Source organism: Tyto alba, unplaced genomic scaffold, assembly GCF_018691265.1.
Source record: "Tyto alba isolate M040663 unplaced genomic scaffold, T.alba_DEE_v4.0 Super-Scaffold_45, whole genome shotgun sequence".
Lineage (NCBI taxonomy): Eukaryota > Metazoa > Chordata > Aves > Strigiformes > Tytonidae > Tyto > Tyto alba.
Window position 1 is genome coordinate 37,691,847 of NW_024881321.1, and position 20,894 is coordinate 37,712,740.

Consider the following 20,894-nt stretch of genomic DNA (forward strand, 5'->3'; position numbering starts at 1 on the left):
AAAATTAGGCAATAAATTTGCTCAAAACCTGGCCTCCAACTGTGAGGTGAGAAGATGCACAAATTAAGTCTAACCACAAATTACATACTCCAGGATATTCAAATTATTCAGGGATTATTCAGACCTTTACATAAATCAAAACTGAAACAAGCCTCAAATTATTTACTCTAGTATAATTCAGTAGTTCATACATGCACACACCAACACTTAACATATTCTAGTGGTGTCTAAATACTCCCATCTGTCCATCTGAGAATGCAGATTTCTAATAAACAAAGGAAACAGAAACCGTCCTTATAAAATGGAAGCTCTTGTAAGTGCAATACTTGCCTGGAAGGTCCTGCTAAGGTAACAGTGGCATAGGGATCACACTGTCCATTCACAATGGGCAGCCCTTGGCACTCTAAGACTCTAGAAAAGAAGAAAATGCAAACAAATCAACGAAATGGGAAGATACTGGAGTGAAAATAAAAGCAATGCATTTTCATCCTGTTCTCTTTTCCTAATACTTTACACCAGGGAACTGAAATGTCACTTAGCACAAGCTTTTAATTTATAACTGAATTTGAAAACACATTTTGGTCTTAAATACTAACTTTAACAGGGTCAAAATTACTGTCAAATTACAGAGAAACCTTAACACAAAGGATTCTTATTATGCAAGTACAACAGCTTAAGGTTCATGAAATAAGAGTCTGTTGTCAAGATGGGAGCTGTCAGCACTTTAAAATTCTGTGGCAACTTATTCACCAAAAAAAAAAACACCCAAAAAACCAAACCAGGATTCAGAATTTACTTCTGTAACAAAAGATAAAAAACCCTACATAGACAGATCCCAGCAGTAGTCAAGTAATTTCTCAGAATCACATTCATGAAGGCCTCAGTGCTTTTGACAAAATTTGGCATTGTACAGGTGAGTTAAGTGCAGATCAGGAGACAGTATGACACAGCCATCTTCCCCCATAAAACTTTTAAATATCAAAACTGAAAAACCACATTCATCAGCTCTGCACTGAAGAAGTCAAAGAGACACTGGAGGGACAAAATGGAACAAATTGGCTTTTGCTGCAAGCCACGGTGAGAAATCTGCACTTCCACACTCTCATTTCAACATCTCTGGAAAAAAAAAAAAGAAAAAAACCCAACAAAACTCCAAAAACAGTGAAAAAAATGTTTAATATTTCTCAAGTTAAAACCTACTGAGGAATGCAGCACCAACTAGAAACAAAGGCAGACAAGCCAGTTCCCAGGATTCTCCCTCCTGAAACAAGTTCTGCTTCCAATAGGTAAACCTGTTGGGCTGATGTATTTACACAATTATAACTGGAAAATTTTAGTGAAGACAAACTCTGAAGCTCTTTGGGCAGGTGGACAGTACTATTTTGTAGAGTGAGTGAAATACCTTGAAAACTTCTGGATGCTATAAAATCAGCAAGAAAAGTAATATCCATTTACTACTTTCAGTGACAGCAACTTTGATAGAAAAAAAAAATTCAATAGAAAAAAATTCAGTGACAGATAGTGCTCCTCAATTTTATATACAAAGCAAGTTATTTGGAAACAGACGATTTAATGGTTTAACTACAGACCTATTACTTACTCTACATAAAGGGAGGAAAAAACTTAATACTCTGCATCAGTATAGGAATTGGGTTTGTACCAGAGGAGGTACTACGTAGATAGGTTCACACAGTCCTAGGAGTACACGAAGATTAAAGATCACACTAAGGGGGCACAAGCTGGCAGCTGAAGGGATATGTTATATTCACAGGTGGATTCTCACACCCAAGATCCTACAGAATAAAGGCTAATTAACTGGCTTAATACAGACAGCACCCAATAACGCACTCACAAGCCTCTCATTTTCACAGCCCCTATATGCACGGACAATCATCCAGTTATTAATCGAGGTAACTCCTCACTGCTGATTCACTAATGCAAAAGAGAATTATGCTCTGTATCCTGGATACGCAAGTGAAATCAAAGATCAAAAGCATAAAGAAAGTTAGGAAAAACTTGGCTTGCATAGGCACCGTGCTGATTTTATTTCTGGACTTCTATTATTTGACTGCAAGTTTACCTTTCACACAGACAGACTTCACAGAAGCCGCCCAGACGCCTAGTTTAGCAGGTATCTGATACTGCAGAGTGCTGCCACGCAAACGGCAAAATTCAAGCTACAAATTGTATCCCAGCACCAGCCAGAAATGCAAGGTCTAAGCGCTCCAGGAACCCTCAAGATCAAGCAACATGCCATATATGCGATTTGGTTGTCTAAATGCAAGCATGTAGTGCCATCTGACATGACTTAAAAGTCTCTTCCCCAGTTCCTTCCTGCTGCTCCACAAAGGCAGGAGGTACCCACAGAACACGTGGAGTTGACAGCTCCATGCCTCTCGGAGGCCTCAAGTAAACCAGATGCCTGTTTTCAAGCAACCAAGTCCTACTCCAAATTCATCCAGCCTACCTTACAGAGAAGGTGTAGAATAGGCTTTTTTCGCACGTGTATTAATACAGGTATTCAAAATTGCAAGGAAAGTGCTACTTCTTACATTTAAAAACTGCTGGTGTGAATAGAAAGAACACTTCTGGGGAACTTCACATTGTAGCCTTCTGGCAGAGTAGCTGGAAGGGCAGGAGGAAAAACCTGTAAGTACCAGCAGAACGCCTTTACAAAGAGGCAGGTCAAGCTTGATTTTCTTATGAGTAAAGGACAGATCACTTTCTGTTTCTAGTGGTCTTTACACTAATACGACTATATTCATTATATTCATAGCAGAAATACTTTGCCAGTGAGCTACAGGATGACTGTTGGTAATTCTTCTAAGATAGCAGATACGGCTTGAATACATCCCTGTTTGAACAGAACAATTGTACACCAAGTGTCAGGGTCAAAGCCCCCCACCTGTTCCCCTGCTTCCTTACAGTAGCCTGTAAGTTTCTTAAAATGAAATAATAACTCAATGACTTTATAGCAGTCAGCCAATTTTCTACTGTTGATGAATGGCTTCCAAGCCAGCTCTCATCCATAGAGGAAGAACTATGCGAAATTTAAACAAAGATAAAGCATGTTCAGAGAAAGTACGATTTCTCTTTTAATAAAAGCAGTCCTTTCAAGAATATGCAGACAACAGAAAGTGAGCCCAGACAGCACAATCTACACTTGAGAACATGCAGAGTTTATAAAACACTACACAATAAAAATCACAGGTGAATTTGAATGATGGGAAGTGTGACATCCACATACAAAAAAAATGCCTACCCTAGCTATACACATATACAGTGATAGGATCTATTCCAATATTGCCACATAGAAGAATTTTTTACACTTTTTGTGGATAGCCCTCTGTCACTATCACATTGACAGCGGTTAAAAAGACAAACAGTACCATTAGCTGGTTGGAGAGAACACAGCAACATAAATTACTGGGCACTTGCATCTTGAACTGTGCATGCTCTACAGAACAGATGGAGAACAACAACAGGACAACTTCTAATTGCTCGTGGCTCTCTCAGGTTTGTACTCTCCAGCTCGGAAAACAGAAGTTATCCATTCATGAACAGCTTACAAAATCATGAATGGTGTGAAGAACATTTCCTCACAGAACAAGAATTAAAGGGCACATAATGAAATTGCCAGACGGCGGGTTTAAAATAAACAAAAGGAAGTACTTTTTCCACACAATGCATAATGAAATTGCAAAACTTATTGCCATGGGATGTTGTGGAGGCCAAAAAAATACATGGATTCAAACCAGGACTACACGAACTCAGAGTATAGGTTTGTAGGCAGCTACTAAAGCTTAATGGTCCAGATGCCTCCTCCAGCTTGAGAAAGCCCAGACTGCTGATCGAGAAGAGTGTGACACTGCAGCAATCACACTGTGTTTGCAGTATCACTCACCAGCAAATATCAGAAACAGTACTAGGCTAGGCTAGAGGCGCATTTGACAAAGTAGGATAGTTTTTATGTTCTCTGGGGAAAACAAAGCAAAACAAAACAAAAGAAAAAAAAAATCAATACACACACGTGTTCTCACACAGTCACGATGACTTCAGAGTAAGACATTTCTTTGTGTGCAGTTGGAATAAGAAAAGCAAAAACAACCTTGAAAGAAACAAAATGTGGGAAAACAGGAAACAGACACTGACATAAACTGTATCCCAAGCCTTCCAGGTAATTTAAAAGCGGCTATTGTTTAAGGATGTTGGAGAAAGAAGTCAAAAGACTGAAGACTTAGGATTTTGAGGAAGGAAGGCTAAGTCTGGAGGGGGGCTCATTCTGGTTCTTATATCTTACTGAGCATTGTGGGGAGAGAGAAAAAAAATTCCATAAGGGCCTGGTCTGGTCAGCTCACATTAGTATACCCTCATTAGCTGCAGGAAACTAATCTGAGAGCTGCTTTCGTTACAGCCATTTTCTTCAGTCATGGGAAAGTTGCTAGGTAAATTAACATTCCTACCTTCCCAACTTGGTACCAGAATACTGTCTTTAATTGGCAATCAGGAAAAGAGCTGGAAGAAAATGACAGCTACTCAAAAGACACACTAAAATGTGGCCTCAACTCCGCCACATGGATATCACATTAAGACTGACAGTTCATATCTGGGTTAGATGAAAAAACATATGAAGTGTATAATAAAGGTATAATTGGGGGTGGGGACACACTGGGAAGCAGTGAATAAAGCCAGTAAAAATTAAATGCCTTTGCTCTAATCATCTGGAGAATTAATTTAACATGTGTGTACTAGGATAATGAAGAAAAAAAAAAAAAAAGAGACCCAGGCAATCAAGATTATTCAAAAATTACAAGTCAACTCATCAGGCCCCAGAGGAAAAATGTCTGGTGGCTGCTAGATTCTTTTCTGCCCAACTGGTAGTTTCTGATCATTAGCTGCCTCGAGCTGAGCTGGGTCAGGGCGAGCCATCCCTCACAGCTAGCCTGACTGGGCTGGGCGAAGGGTAGTGCTGGGTCATATGGGAAAACTCTCAATGCAGCTGCCTCACTATATTTTGCTTGTGGTTTATGAAATGAACAGGTTTCAAGGAACAAGACATTTCAGTTTTCAATGTGGTTCATGACCAAACCTTCACAAGAGTAAATAAGCTGTGGAAAACTCCCAGAGGGTAAAAGAAAACCTCAAACCCAAGCACACCATAAGCATGCCCTCTTGCTTTTAAATTACTTGATCACAGAAGTTGAGAAGGAGGCAGGGGGAGAAGGTTTTGAAAAAAGATTTTTCAATAAAGACTAAGCAGTGCACATCGGACAGCACAGCCATCCCCTCTGCCTGCGGGTTGCCAACAGAGAGCTGTAGGCTGTAGTCTCCGAGACAGCCCCTACACAATCACACTCAAAACCAGGCTTAGCACCGACGAGCAACATCAGGATGATCCAAAACTGTGGGCGTTCCACACCCCTTCCTTGGAATCACAAAAACTTTGTAAAAATTATAGGCTTTCTGACGAGTTCAGGACTCACATGTGTCATCGGCATCCTTGTATGCCAGAACGGACAACCAACACAAAAACAGACGCAGAGAAAAAAAAACAGAAGGGACATAGCTGTTCTTAAAACCTGTATCCATATTTACTTTTCTTCCAGACTAAATCACTTCCAGTGTACCACGTCAGGCTCAGTTCTTCCCCCAGTTTCAACCTAGGGCAGGGAACAGCACACCACTGCCATCCTCTTTTCTCAAACCAGACTGTTCTCTCACTGTGATTCCTCAACAGAAAATAAATACTTCCTCCTCCCCCCCTCATCTTGCTTTCTATTGCTGTACATAATCCATGTATTTTAATTGCTTTCACATACATACTGGGTTCCTAGGATCAATCTTAACATTTGGCAAGCTTACTGATGTATCTTATTAACCTTCTATTTCCAGCCTTCACTTGCTCCATCCCTCTTTCACTTCTTTATCTTGAGGCTTTGTCCCATCTTACATGCATATGTTTTGGTTGCACTCAGGTTCTTCCCTGCGTCATTTCAAAGACAAGAGACTTCCTCCTCCTTCCTGCTCTGGTGATCTAATTATTACTTGAACACTCAGTACTTTGTGTGGTAAGCCTGACCAGACAGAGAAGTATTGACTCAAAAGCAAACTTTGTGGCAGATTTGTCAGAAGTGTCATCAAAACAAGGCATCTTTGGCTTATGCTAAGAACTTGTTTGGTAAGGTACGTTCCCCAGTGCTGGGTATGTGACTTACTTAAATCTCTCTGAATGTGTGTGTATATATATATATATATATTCTTTTTTTTCCTTCCTTTTTTCTACTGATTATCAGGTCATCTTGTAACAAATGTACTATCCCAAGTACCTTGTCTCCCAGGGCTAACCGAGCACCTCTGAATAGCCTCCCTTTGTGAATGGGCTTCTCAGGGCACACAGAATAGGCTATTAATCTTTGACTTCATAATAAGAGTGGCCCAGTCTTTTCATCTAGTCTGACAGTAAAGAAGCGGTATTTCTCCTTTCCTTGCCACATTTAGTTCATTCTTGAATGCCCTTTTCTTTCAGTGCAGCCTTGCATCACCATCTGAGCTCCTCACTCATTCCCAGTAGCTTAAGAGGAACTTGAAGGTAATGCTGCATGATAGACTCCCCTGTGTACCCTGGCCAACCTCACATCTGTGCTGGCACATGATAGCTGTTCTCAGACCAGTGAACTGACTTCTGCCTTCCACTCCAGGTAAGAACTGTTCCCAGGCCTCCTTCTTATTGCCTTGGTCTGCATGTGACCAGGACCCTGCTAAGCCAGTCATATTCATGTCTTTTAGAGAGGCTTTGCTTCAATATATCTGCACCCACCACTACTGAGCACAAAGGTGCTATGTCTAGCTCAAAAATTCCCTGGATCATAAATTCCTGGAGGCCAGGACAGTGTATCACTGTACGACTGCTCTCATAATTCTTCATCTCCTACTGGACACATTCAGAGACAGCATCCTGGGTTTTGGTCTGACCAAATGCTGCATCTGAAGTGGGGTTAGTGCACCTTCAGAAAAACCTTGCACTTCACTTCCACAAAGTAATCTACCAGATCTTCATTCAGGATTTAACAAACACACAACTCTTTTGTCAAGAGGCTGACCAAATGGCCTGTTTCTTCCGGAATACGGCAAAAATTTTCACAATTCACTCAATTCTGGTTTTAAATTACACTCTCCCTCCATCATGGAAACTACTAAGGTAGTTATGTCCCAACCTCCTCAAAATTTCTTTACCAATCCATACTCTGACCCTGCCTTGCCCCTGTCCCCAGGGAACAAGGAGGCTAGCAATACTGCATCCGTGTATCGAGTCAAACCCTTGTCCTCAGAACAAACATTTGAAGCTAAAGGATCATGCCCATTCCCAGTGAGTGAACTCTAGTAAAAGAAGATTTCGAAAGTACCTGTTCCTTGCCTTTTGGAAGTGACCTACTTGTACCAAAACAAAACTCTGTACTATGCTTCTCCCCTGCATGCTTTTTGTACTGGGAAAAGACCCGTTTCCTCTGATAGCAGTTCTGACATACTGGGAATTGCCCAGAGTGATGTGCCCTGGTTCACTTTCATCTTATGTCCCACTCAGACACAAAAGGTTACAGCACTGTGTAGTGTCTGATGACCACTGGCCTTGCCTAGTAGAATGAACCTCGGAAAGGAAAGAACAATGCCTAAATAGATACAGCCATACTGAACAAAACATAAATGGCTGCTTTATCATCGTGATTTTTCAAGCCATTTCCCCCACTACATTTTTTCATCTCTCCAGAAAACCTGAAACCAGAGTCTTTATCCAATCCTCAGTCATACTGCTGCTCTCCAATCTATCCTTCCATCTCTTTTACTGCCTCTCCAGGACAATCACTCTCCTTTAGGAACTCCAGCAGTACCCTATCCTCTTTGGGTTATACTCTCCTCCTTTTGGGGTGATTTGGGTTTTTTTTTGGTGAACAAACATGTTCTGGCTTACAAACAAGAAAACCCTTGCAGCCCTTTAACCTCCAAAAGGATTAATGCTTAACTGGAGCTACTATTCCCCCCTTTACATGACAATTCACTTTGCCACAAAAATCTGTGGCACTAAATGAAATCCTGCCCCATTCAAGCAAATGACACAACTTTACATGGGACCAGCATTTCACTTAATGTGTATTCCCTTAAAATAAGGGCTGCACAGCTTTTGATGCATTGGCTCTGAAACATTTATACACAAGGTACATTATACACTCAAAACCACCCCCATTTCAGCTTCTGAAATCTGGATAGAACTTACGCAGATCAGAGGAACAGGCTGTGCAGGCAACTATTTTGATTTTTCTCTTTAAAATACCCTCCAAAGCCTCCACACCAAAAGCACAACAGAAACCTTGAAGCTCTGAGATTACAGCTGCAACCCCACATAAGTAGTTCCACTTCTTCACCATTCCCAGTTGAGTTCAGAATAGTTGCAGTCCAGCAAAACCTTTAAACATGTTCTTAAACTCATGTTATCCTGAACATAGGCTCCTTCCTTAGCTGACCTGCAACAGGTTTTGCAGCCTCATGCAGCTCCCAGATCAGCTTTTGGTCTTAACTGGAAAGCTCTCTATGCGCAACATTTCTGTCATGCACACACCACTCCTGTTAACACAAGGCTGTTAATGGTGATTTCCTTCCAACAGAGCAAAGGAAGAGGAATTGACTATTAATGTTTGGGTTGAAGCAACAACTTCTTTCCCAGGTATTTAATGAAGATATTTTGTAGCTAAACAGGAACAAATATTCATACAAAGCCATACAATAATATATGGAAAGCAAATGAAAGCTAATGAGCACAACCCCTGCTTCCCCAATATAAACCAACCAGTATTAGAGATATTACAGTAAAAGTACAGACAGTGCAAAAAACTGTTTCAATAAATATAAGGAAAAAATACTGTCAATACACACGCAAACCCTAAAACCACTATCACTTCAAATCCACTGCAAAGTTTTCTCTTGTCAGTAGACATCTAAATATTTCTTAACAGTTTAAAAACCACATGGACTTTTTTCTATTAATATGGGAGCTGTCCTCCATGCTACAGTTCAAAACATCCAATTTGCTTCCCAATATCAGCTCTAGAAAGACTTTTAAAAACCACACATTTACAGAGTACCATCTGTACTCTGTACTAAATAAAGAGGACAGACTAAAAAGTGGGTGTCAGCCATCCTGTTCTCACAGGACAAGGAGTTAATCCATTGCTAGTTAAGCCAAGTTTGAGTCGATTACAGAAGAGTTGCAAGCTTCCTAAAAGCCACTTCAGTACAGATTTTAGTTAGGTTAATATAAAAAAATGGTCAGATTAACTTCTGTGACAGAGGCCTGAGGCCTTGAACAAAGACACAGGCTTGCTGAAGTTTTGAACTGGACTCATTCAGTGACTGACACTGGCACTGACATCATCATTTCCTCCTGCCTTGGTCTCAGACTTGCAACTCCAGTTACTGACAGGGACCGATAGCTGAACAATGGGTGAGTAAGGACAAGTTATTTCTAGCACACGCTGATTTTCAGAAGAGACAGAAAACTCAAATACAAGTGGCAGTAAAGCAACAAGTACGTAAAGAATATAAAAGAATAGCAACACAAAAGAGGAGGTGCAATCAGGAAGGGATAAATTTGCTTAATGAGAGTACTATACTAACTCTTGTAGGGAAAGTGAAGAAATTTGAATTTGATGAGTACAGCATGAAGCCAAGGAGAGGCTCAACATATCAAGGCAGTTGCAGAAGCATTTGTGCTAAAGCAGCACGGGGAGGAACGCAAGAGGAGTGAAGAACAAAACGACAACAATTACAATATGCAGCAAACGATTAGAGCCTAGGCAACAGCTTTAGCTGATCTGACTGTGGCCTACGGCAATATTAAATGGAAGCAATGAGATACTGTCTGTATGGGCAGATAAGGAAGGAAAGACAACCAAAGACCAAAAGGCAGCATGGGTGTCAGACACTGAAAGGCTGTTACGGCTATGTAATGAAGCCAGCCAGTGACACAAAAATCTCCCATGTTGTTTTCTTTGCTTGGAAACATACACTCATCGCAAGAATACGCAGAGTATGCCATATGGGATATACAGTGTTTATGGAAAGCAAACTATGGCCATCTTTGACTTGAGGCCTATCCAAGTTTAACCTGCTCCCAGGAACGAGTGGTGTGCACACAGCAAAATCCCTCCTTTCAGACAGAGCCTGTTTGTCACTGTATGCATGCACCAGCACACAAGCGAACAAAATAAGCTGCATGAGCATGTCCCGACTTTTCCCCTCTGCCAGCCAGCAAGGGCCACACGCAGCTACACCTCTTAGATGGACTGATAACCATCTGGCAAGAACGAAGACAAAATGAAGAAGCTAGTTTTGGAATGACTGAATTTCATCCCAAAGACAGAATATGATACTTGGCAGGGCAAAAGTTACCAAGAAACCACCAAGAAATCACCCCCAAAAAAGTTCTTGAGCCTACTGGCAGGTATCTGATTATGAAATATGTAAAAAAGATAAAAGAGGAAGAGACTAAAACCAGAAGCTTTATAGAACTTGATAGAGAGAAGGAAATAAAGCACCCTGGCGCAGGGAGGGCAGGTATTCAACTGTATTCAAGCAGCATGTCCTTAACTTACCTCGGGGTTTCCTGCATATCTGGTGAGTAAGGGTTTCCTCCAAAGTGCTGAGTATAGCCAAGCCAAACTACTACCCCAGGTTGGCCACAGATGGTAGTATTTGAAATAAAAATTTGGACACACTGCTAAATGACCTGAAAAGATAGACTAACAACTGGGAGAGCATGAAGTACAGCGGGTTGAAGGAAAGCATCTAAATCTAACGCTACAACACACTTGAATCACATGGCACAATAACACAGAACTCTTGAGCTGAGAGAATGCATCAGCTGAGAGTCTGGATCAAATCTCAAGAACTTTTAGGTGATGGGGTGCACATTGGAAGGGAAGGCAAGGAAATGAGGTGGTTTAATGAGAGCTGTGGCACCGATGGGATGAAAACCCAGTCAGCTTCTTCTCATCCCTACCCAGTCCAAGTACAATGATTTCTCTGCTGAATAAAACCTTGAAGACTCTTTCACATAGATTCTCACATCATATATTTAATTAGATGTATTATAGTAGCAAATACACCTTTCTAGATTAAAAACAAAGAAACAAACAAAACATGAAGAAAATAGCTCACAGTTTAAAAAGAAAAGTAGTAATTATTTGTGGACCTAGAAAACAATCAAAGGTGCCTTGAAACACTACATGGAGGCTACAGCCGTCTGTATTAGGCATGCCTTGGCACACCTGAGGTAAGCAGAACTTCTGATGCTTTAAAAGCACAACTTGAAACAACTCAAAACAACATTTGATTACATTTATGTGAATAATCAGACTATCTGGGATCTTGATTAACACCACCTATTATTAAAGAGCAGCAGTGATCTTTCCTACACATGCAATACTTTCATTAAGGAATTTAAATTAAGCTGATTCATCACCACTACTGAAACCTGATGGCAGTTAAGTTGCCAACCAAGTCCCCAAAGTAATGCTGATGCATTGAATTCATCTGATAAGAGAACTGGGCTAAGGTCATACAAATTCTGTCACACTTAACATGAAAATGCTCTCCAACTAGATTTCAAGAAATAATATTAATAATTTGATGCTGTCTAGACTTACATATCTAAAAAGATGTTAGTGTATCTCACTGTGATTACAGACAATGCAGTAATCAAGCAGGGGAACTAAAAAAAATAAAAATCACACAGTATCAGGTACTTAACAATAAAATCAAGGCATTATATCCTCAAAAACTACATTCTATTAATAAACAAAGTACAGAAATTTTCAATCCAAATCATCATTCAGATATACCAAGTTGGTGAAAGGCAGGAAGCAGAACTACAGAGTCTTATTTAGTTATCCAAACAGCAACATATAGATCAGGCTTGTTAAGTTTTATTTACCCAAGTCTTCTTACACAAATGCGGATAGAGCTAGTCACTCCGGGAAGCACAAGCATCATAGGCATCAAAAAGCACATTTTGTAATACATTTTCAGATTAAATTAACTGAAAAATCCTCTTCAATGTCTCTAATTTGGTAAGAGGAGAGAACAAATAGGATTCATAAACCATTCATTTAAAAAACACCTATCATGGGATGGCAACTTGTCTACTTTGAATCGTTCCTCTGGTCCTACAAGGCCACTTACTTCACTGTGACACTTGATAATGCTAACATCACTGAGGTGGTTATGAAACATCCCACATGTAAGGCAATACACATGCAGCTTTTCAGAGCTAGTGTAACACTCACATTCATCCATTGCTGTCCCCTCTTCTTATCAGCACTGGGCATACTGTCATGAGTGTTGGTGCCCTTAGCTCCTGCTATAGCCTCGCCCTTGCAACTTTCAGAAGAGAAAGGGACCATCTCTCCTGCAGACATGCTACAGTGTTCTGTGCCTAGAGGGTAACACTGAATATAATACCAAAATTGCAGGAAGGATATTTTAGGGCCATTCTGTAGCAACACCAAAGAAACACAGTCCTGCAGACAAAACCCTCCATTAGCAGTGAAGCCTTCTTAATAAAGCATCAGCCTCTGCAACACCGCAACTGTAAAGCGCCAGACTCCTAAGACTGTCCACAATTTTTAAGATGTTATTGAGGACAATACCCACCTGGAATGATACTGCCTGATGCTTTCTCCTCAAAAAAAAAACGTATAGACATACCATCTTATAACTAGTGTTTCAGGAAACAAAACAAAACAAAAACCAAAACCACACACACAAAATAATAACAACAAAAAACAACCAAGCAAAGAAACAACCCCAAACATTAAATGATTTAGACTTTTCTGAGTGACGGCCTACTACTGAGTCGTCAGAGCAATACCCTGAAGGTGCCTGAAAAAGAAGCCACAGACTTTTAATGGAAGACAAAATACCTTGACCAGTTGGATAGGATAAAGCACTGGGTGAGATTTCCTGCACAATGAAAGCACATCAGAATGGTAAACCTGGTACCCTACCAGGAGCAAATGGTTACACTTACTGTGAACAGTTTCCGCTGGCACACTGCCCCATCTTACTTTCTACCCTGAAAGGTCAGTCGTGTCCTAGGTTCAGCTAAAACCTATGATAACCCACCCAAAGGCGGCTCTGGTTCATCAGGTGGTGGTTAAACTGTTGTTTGTCCAGCACTAAGATCCTTAGTGATAAAAAACAATGCAAAGTAAGCGCTCTTGACAAAAGCTTTTAGTGTCTTGTCACTTTAGATCTTAGGGAAAAACAAGATGCAAATTAGGGCATGGTCAGGTAGGCATTCTGGTATAACCAGATATAATTAGTAGCCCACATCAGATTTATAATTTCAGTTACTGCACAAACAGTTCATACTTGCATTAAGTTTCAGCTTGTATTTTGGGACTAAAAGGGATCATTGGGATCACATAGTCTGGGCTCTTTCAAGACAGTGATGAAAGCTCTCATCTAGTCAAGTTGTGCAACAAGTTCACAATGTCTACTGCACCTCCACAGCCCCTTCTTGAAAGAAATTGAGCCTTAACACAAAGGACTCGCAATGATCAAAATATCCTTACAATGTTCTTTAGGAAAGTGTTCACTGATTAACGATCATGACTCAAAAAAGTGTTTTACTACTTGTTTCCCACTAGATTAGCCTTTAGCTTCCAACCACTGGGTATCACTGTGGTAAGTAACCATACAATCAGAAAGACTCTCCTCTGAGTGTCATGCATACTGTGGTTTCACCACTTTGAAGTTTTTCTTGCATAAATCAAAATACTTACTCACAGTGAGATGCATTTACCAGATCTTCAATTCTTCCTGCAGCTCTTCTATGAACCCTTCTGAGTTTAACAGTATCCTTTTTAGCCTGGTTTACCTAAAGGTACAGGCTAACAAGAAAATGCTTTCTGTCTACATTTGGCCATCAATATCCCACTGATGGTTTTTTGTTTTGTTTTTTTTTTGTTGTGTTTTTTTTTTGTTTGTTTTTGGATCAGTTGGCAATTTCCTCAAAATTTGAAAAGTGGTAGAGATCTCAAAAGACACTCCAGTTCTACGAATTTTCTTAAATCCAACAGCTGTGTAGAGAAGAGAGCACCACTGGATGTCCCCAGGGAGGAAAGGGCTGCACATGGCACTTCAGCCATTCTCCGTAGCCTCTGACTCAACAGTACATAAATAGTGAGAGTTGGCCACTGCACTGTGCCACCTCTTACCGACATGATGTTTAGGGCTAGCAGGGCAGGAACTGGGCAATACGGCAGTGACTGTCAAACAACTGAAAGGGTTGTTGCACTATGTGCAGCCAGTACATCTGCAGCTGTAAAGAGTTCAGCTGAATTCTTGCTTCTGTTTGAAGCCTGCATGAAATTATTACAAAACCATCAGCTTGGAAGCAAGTCAACTGTAAAATGAGTTAAAATTAATTGCAAACACTACTGCCTCCAAAAGCACGGTCTCCTTGCCAGTTTCTGTGCTCGTTAGAATGGGATCTTGCATTTTCTTTCAAAATATTACCTTTTTCTCTTTTTATTTTAGGGAGGAAAATGATTAAAGGAGGAACTAGCAAAATACCTTGTACAGTGGGAAGGAAAAGAATGGGACAGTGAAAATGACTGATCTCAAAGTGTTATTAAGTTAAAAATGTATGTTAAAATACTTTTAATCTTTCTCACTCAAGTGCTTTCTCCGTTACAAATACATAATTAGCAACACAGATGAAATATTTCACAATCGACTCTTACTGAAAATACCAGAAAACGGTATACCAGGCAAAGGTTTACACTGAGAAATAGGGGGGGAATTGCAGTAGGCACCAGGTGATTTTAGCACTGTGGACTCTGGAAAGAACTAAAGAACTTGGTCATAGCACATAACTGGTTGCGCTCCCAGTACAATAACATACCCGGCGATGTGAACATGGTTTCTAGCTCATCTGGATGGAGTAGGGAGAGAGATACTTTCTCATTATTGCCACATACGCTGTCAGACTTCTTGCAATAACTTCCTCTCAACACATAGTTCCGTGAACAATAGGGTTAACGAAGGGCATATCCTATGTATTGTGTACCATGTCTACACTCTCCCTATACTTGCAGAAAACCCCAACTGGGGCCCTGAGACTTCCCCTTTACCCACCAGCTTCCCCCATTCCTATCACACCTTGCTGTCCCCACTTCCCTGTTCTGCTACCTAAATATCACCTTGCTCTTCAAGCAATAGATAAAAAAAACTGTCAGAGAAAAGTGTGATTTGTAAATTGTGTCCCATCACATTGCTTCTTTAGAAGCTTCACCAGCACTGGCTTTGGATGGTACCTGCCACAGAACCAGCAGGAATTCCAACAGTCATTTAGAATGAAACAGCATATAAATTTAGCTTTGTGTTATGCTAAATACCATGTACTTCAAAGAGCCTTTTGATACAGGTCATGTTGCAAGACAGCTAACTACTTTTTCCCCGGGGCCCTACCTCAAACTTCAGATGTTTGTGGCACTGTCAGCATATCCAGGGTGCTAACAATTCACAAGTCTCAAAATCCATGTATCTCTTACAAAAATGGAGATACTACAGGAATGGTCTCTAATGCCCCCAAACCACCCTAACACTGTGACCTCGAGCACATTTAGAGGTCATTTATCAAAAGGATTTATGCTTGAATAATTTGACTTCATTTATAACCCCAGACTATGTTTACTCTGTAAAACAGGAAGAACCCTCACGTTATTTAAACAGTGGCACTAACTGTCGAAACAGACTGACTTAGAAGAGTTACATTCCAGTCCTGAATTACAAACTCAGTTCTATACGTATTCCAGAGAGTCATATGACGACGATTCCATCTCAAAATGGCGAGCGCCGTAAAACGTGTTCTGCTGGAGGTGGACTACTGCCAAAGGGTCTAATCAAAGAATTTGCTCTTGATTAGGACTACAGGTAAGATACTTGTTTGTGATTTGAATAACCAAGAATTTAATGAACAGAGGAGAAGCACTGAGGAAACACTGAAGACAAAAACCAAAGAAGGGTGAAACTGAAGCTTCATTTAGTGGGAAACCTAACAGCAGGAGGAGATAGTATTTATAGATACGGGGAGGTCTGATGGAGAGTGAGCACCATACACTTGATTTAGGCTACGAAACGGCCAAGAGAAGTTTTGGTGGGGGTGGAGAAGCAAAGGGGAAAAAACTACTTAGATGGTAGGTAGCGTAGCCACAATGCTACCAGAGATGGAAGGAAAAAACCTGATGTATACGCTAAAGCCTTGGACAGAGATACGTATCCATTCCTTCTCTCTTCCCCTCCCTACTCCCCAAAACCCGCAGTTTTGCAGCACTACAAGATAAAAATACCGGATACTATGTGATTTAATTTCTGAGCAATTTTCTCCCACTTGTATGAAACACATACAAGATTAAAAGCATGACCAAGTTGCAAACCCGCAGGAAAAGGAGCAGCCTGATGCAGGGTATGCTCTCTAGGGAAAGGAGATTGTGACACATTTTAAATGGATGCATGAGTTTACTGAAAACGAAGCCTTGAAAACACTATATGCTCTCATTAGCATTCCCTACGAGCATCAAACAGAAGTTGAAATTTTTCAAAATACTGTGAGCTGACCTGATTGATGCATACATTAAACTGGCCTGCTTGTAGTCAGCAATATCTTTTTTCTCTTTCCTAGCTGATTGAGACCATTTTTCAGGCAGGAAAATAAGCATCGTTTGAGCCTGAAGCAAACTCAAAGCTGGCTATATGCCATATTCCTCTGCAACACAGTAGAAACTTCTCTAAAGCAACACAAATGTATGTTGCCTAAACCGGGAAGCACCAAACCCAAGAGTCAGGGTGGCTCAGGGACCCATTTTGGATGTAGCCAAAGCGAGCCAGGAGCTGTAACATCACAGGAAGAGCACCCACTGCCAGCTCTGGCCTCAGGCTACTTCCAGGCTCAACAGGAGCTGCAGCCTTGCACCAGGCCAATATTCCATAAGGAGCCCGAGACCCAGCGCTGCTGCCTCGCACAGTAACAAGAGGGTCATCAGCACATTGCCTCCAGGAGGGAGCATCTCCTGGTTCCTGTTGACTTTTTGGCAGAACGCCACCTCTACTTTGGAAAAGGAAAATACAGTACGGCACACCACACTCAAGAGGAGCAAACCCTGCTCTACACCATCAACAAGTAACCAGGGTCCACCCAACATCAACACCTATTAAAGAAAACTGGATTACTAGGAGAGATTAGAGAAATTGTATCAAACTAATCGGTCCCAGTGTTTTCTACATTAAAATGGAATTCACAAAAAAACCCACATCACAAAACAGCACAGAAAAACATTATCTAAAACTTTGCTGGCTACTCTTCCTGCACTCCCGCTTTCCACGCTTAGCAGCGTCAGAGACAGAGCCATGACAGAAAGCCAACAAAATATGGTCTTCAGCATTATAGATACAATATAGCGACATATTTCCAAGTCCTCTCTTTAATCCAACGCTTTAGACAGTTTCTTCACCTATTCCTGGGATCTGATGAAGACAGTTATCTACAGGAAAGTAGACTGACTCCAAGATAAATGAGAAAAGCAGGAAACAAGCTAGTTAGTAAAGGTAAATTCTCAGATGACTCAGAGTTGATGTCTGTATGTTTTAATTGTACACAAAAGCATTTAAATATATTCCATGATTGAAAGACAAGCTGCACTCCTGTAATTTTTCAAGGTGTCTCCAAATGCAATCAGAGGTGACAACAGCAAACCTTCACCAGACAAGATGGGATCGTGCTTTCCTCTTAGATTAGGATGCAAACTGCTGATCCACAAGCAGGAATGACCATTGTCTCAGCCCTTATGACTAGACTTGATATATGTGGCTTTGCCCTTCATGAGCTGTGACCAGCAAAACACAGAGGCTGACCCTCTAAAATTTTCAAAATGGAGCATCATTTACATTGAACTTAGAAACACCACATTGCATAAGAAAATTCTGAACAGTTACGTAAAATCAGACTGATTTAGGGCAACGGTTACCAACCTGCAAGCAATGTGCTGCCCACGCCACTTTGCTGGAAAGCTCATGGGCAAGGAAATTCAAATCTATAATGTGAGCAATCAGAGAGGAAGGTCAGATGCTGCCCACTGCATGCTCTGTGCTCTGTTCACATGGCAGACAAGGCTGGGAAACCATCACGGAGTCCCAGCACTCCCACCCCTAGGCAGACCTTCTGCTTTAACCACACTTGACAAATACCTCCCTCTCCTGAAGGGCTTTTAAAGCTCTTAAATGCCCACAGCTCAGTCACTGTTCTCTTAATGACCCCTGAAGTGTTTATCTTAAGGATGTCATAACTACTTATTGTTTCCTTTCCTGCTTGTTCTTACAAACAGCCCATTTAACTTTGTTCCACATGGTCAGAATACACCTTGTAGAGCTCTCAAGAGTTGCATGGCATTTAATTTGTAAATTAATGCAGAGCAGCCCCGTCTTCCACACCAGAGCTACGAAATGCTTCATTTATCAAATAAAATTTCAGCATTGCTAAGGTATTTGCAGACTTATGATTCACTTTTTCGAAGACTGTGCTACTACATATGAAAGACAGCAGTGGCTACTAAACCACATACATTATTATTTAGCTATACAGATTTACGGGGGGAAGAGAATAAAAAGAGTGGTGGGAGGGGGGAACTCTCCAAAGCAGATGTTTCCAAGCATTTTTAAACCTGAGAGACAAGACACGAGACAACACTTGAAGGAGCAGCTGGGGACACTGAATAAATGCAGACATTTAAATGTGACTAATTACATACACATGCTGGAATTCCCAAAGGAAGATCAGGGAGCCAGGCTCCCAGCTCACACTAACTTTCAACAGGAGGTTCAGTGGCCTGTTCCTTCAGGCATGTTGGAAGTCAGATGTCATCTTGCTAAATACAGAACACTGATTCTAAATGTTGCCTCTGGTAGCTTAACCACAGCAAAGCCTACGGATTTCTACAAAGCTATCTGCAGAAGCCCTCCTCTTCATTAAATAAATACAAATGCATGTATCTGGTGATCTTAGCCCATGCTACTCTGCTAGATGAAAGTTGTCTGGACCAGCCCAGAGGCCTTAAAGCCTCTGGGGAACCACCTTTCTGTGCTAAACAAAAATGTGCTGCACACAATCTGCTCTAACGATGGTGGGGAAAGGTTTACAAAAGGTCTGAGGCTCCTTTCTGAATGCTTCTGTTATGAAGCAGGAAGGATATCTGTATATGGGAAGTGGTGGCTCAGAAAAGAATTTAAGGAGAAGTATGTACCATTGTTTTTTCAGATGTATTCATGGAATATGTGTACACCCACTCCATTCACGACTTAGTTCAAACTTTTCAACCTGGCACGGCTGCAGAAAAAGCATCCTTCCCTGCTTCCCGCTGCTTATTTTCCTTCCTCTGCATGATAGAAAAATAATAGTGCAGTTTCTAGGATGCACAGGATTAAGGCCTGATTCAGATTAAAAATCATGACGGAAAAAAATTAAAACACCCCATTGCTCAAGCAGCTGCCAGGAGCCATGTGTCAGCACAAAGGAGGAGGTATGGACATAGGCAGCAGGAAGCATGGGAGAGTCTTAGCCACTTCTTTCCACAGCCTGAGAACCTTAAAATGTTCATAAAATTACAGACAGATTTCTGGCAGGTAACAAACAACTTGACAAACAAGAGATGGCCTTCACTTTACAGCCAATGAAAGGTGAAGCCAGATGTTGGCAGCCACAAAAAGCAGCAGCTGACTGTGCAGAGGGCCAGGATGGCTATGGTTGTAAAGAGCGTGGAGGAAGGCAACATAAGGTCTTTTGCAAGTGAAGGACAGAGAGGGCAGAAGCCAGAACCTACCAAATAAGACTGACTTCTTCCTAGCGCTGAAGATGACTCGCTACGAGGCACAACAGTAGTTAGTACAAATGGAGTTACAAGAAGGTACCAGGCTGCAAAGTCCATCCGTGTTGCCATTTATCTGACAAGCACTTGGGCAAAGGTCTCTGCCCAGCAGGCTGCAGGTCTGCTCTCTCTGTATGACATGAACGTATGACACATCAAAAGCCTGTATCCCGAGTCCTGTAATAGGGACGGGAGAGACTTACGGACACCCAGCTGACAACTGCGTCCAAGCCAGTCACCAGGACCATCAGGCTTCCACAGAGAGGGCCCACAAGTAGCAAAGTGTTCCCAGGAGGAGTGTGCTGGAGCACAAACTGTGGTTCTTACAGAGGATGACAGCAGGAGCCGCCGGGGGACAGAAGAAGCCTGAGCGTGGTGCCTGCATCTGTACTGTCAATGTAACTTTCAAATCCACTAATGCTTCTCCTTATAATCTCTTCTGCAGAGATTCAGTTCAGGAGATTGTGCTGTAGCAGCTGGCAGGGACTAGGGCCTCTGAAGGGCTCTGCTGAAGCACAACGGCTTAGTGGTTTATGGCTAAATGAAAGTATTGAATGCTTCCTAAGGAGAAGCTATTAGATGACAGTTTTTAAACCGATTTCTTTGCTTCCACTGCAGAGGCTAAGGAAGCTCACATGCCTTTTACATTTTAAAATAATCTACGACTTAATGTTCAAGAGCCCAGCACTTAACGATTTTAATTTGCCCTTCCATTCAGATGAATTTTCTCATCCACCCAGCCTGCTGACTGTTCACAGTGTGCTCCACGGGAATGCAGGCTGCCTCAGCAAGACCTCAGGGGCTTTTGAGGCTTTCTGGAATGCAGAGGCATCAGCAATGCAAACAGGCTCAGTGGGCACACCAGTGAAGAACCCATGGGTAAAGCGGTAAGAAACCTGGTCTGTCTATTTTCTGGATAGG

General features: G+C 41.4%; 1 protein-coding gene and 1 long non-coding RNA gene across 2 annotated transcripts in view; one reads left to right on the forward strand and one right to left on the reverse strand.

The window, feature by feature from the left end:
* Positions 1-20,894, reverse strand: part of RASA3 (RAS p21 protein activator 3) — a 134,921-nt gene that overhangs the window by 33,901 nt on the left and 80,126 nt on the right. Inside the window, exon 6 of the mRNA XM_032997091.2 lies at positions 331-411. Within this exon, the coding sequence (XP_032852982.2) occupies positions 331-411 (81 nt within the window). The remainder of the gene's footprint in view (positions 1-330; positions 412-20,894) is intronic.
* On the forward strand, positions 15,651-17,743 carry LOC116962639. The gene is made up of 2 exons (XR_004407692.2): positions 15,651-15,990; positions 16,739-17,743. It is a non-coding gene; the product is annotated as an uncharacterized LOC116962639 (long non-coding RNA).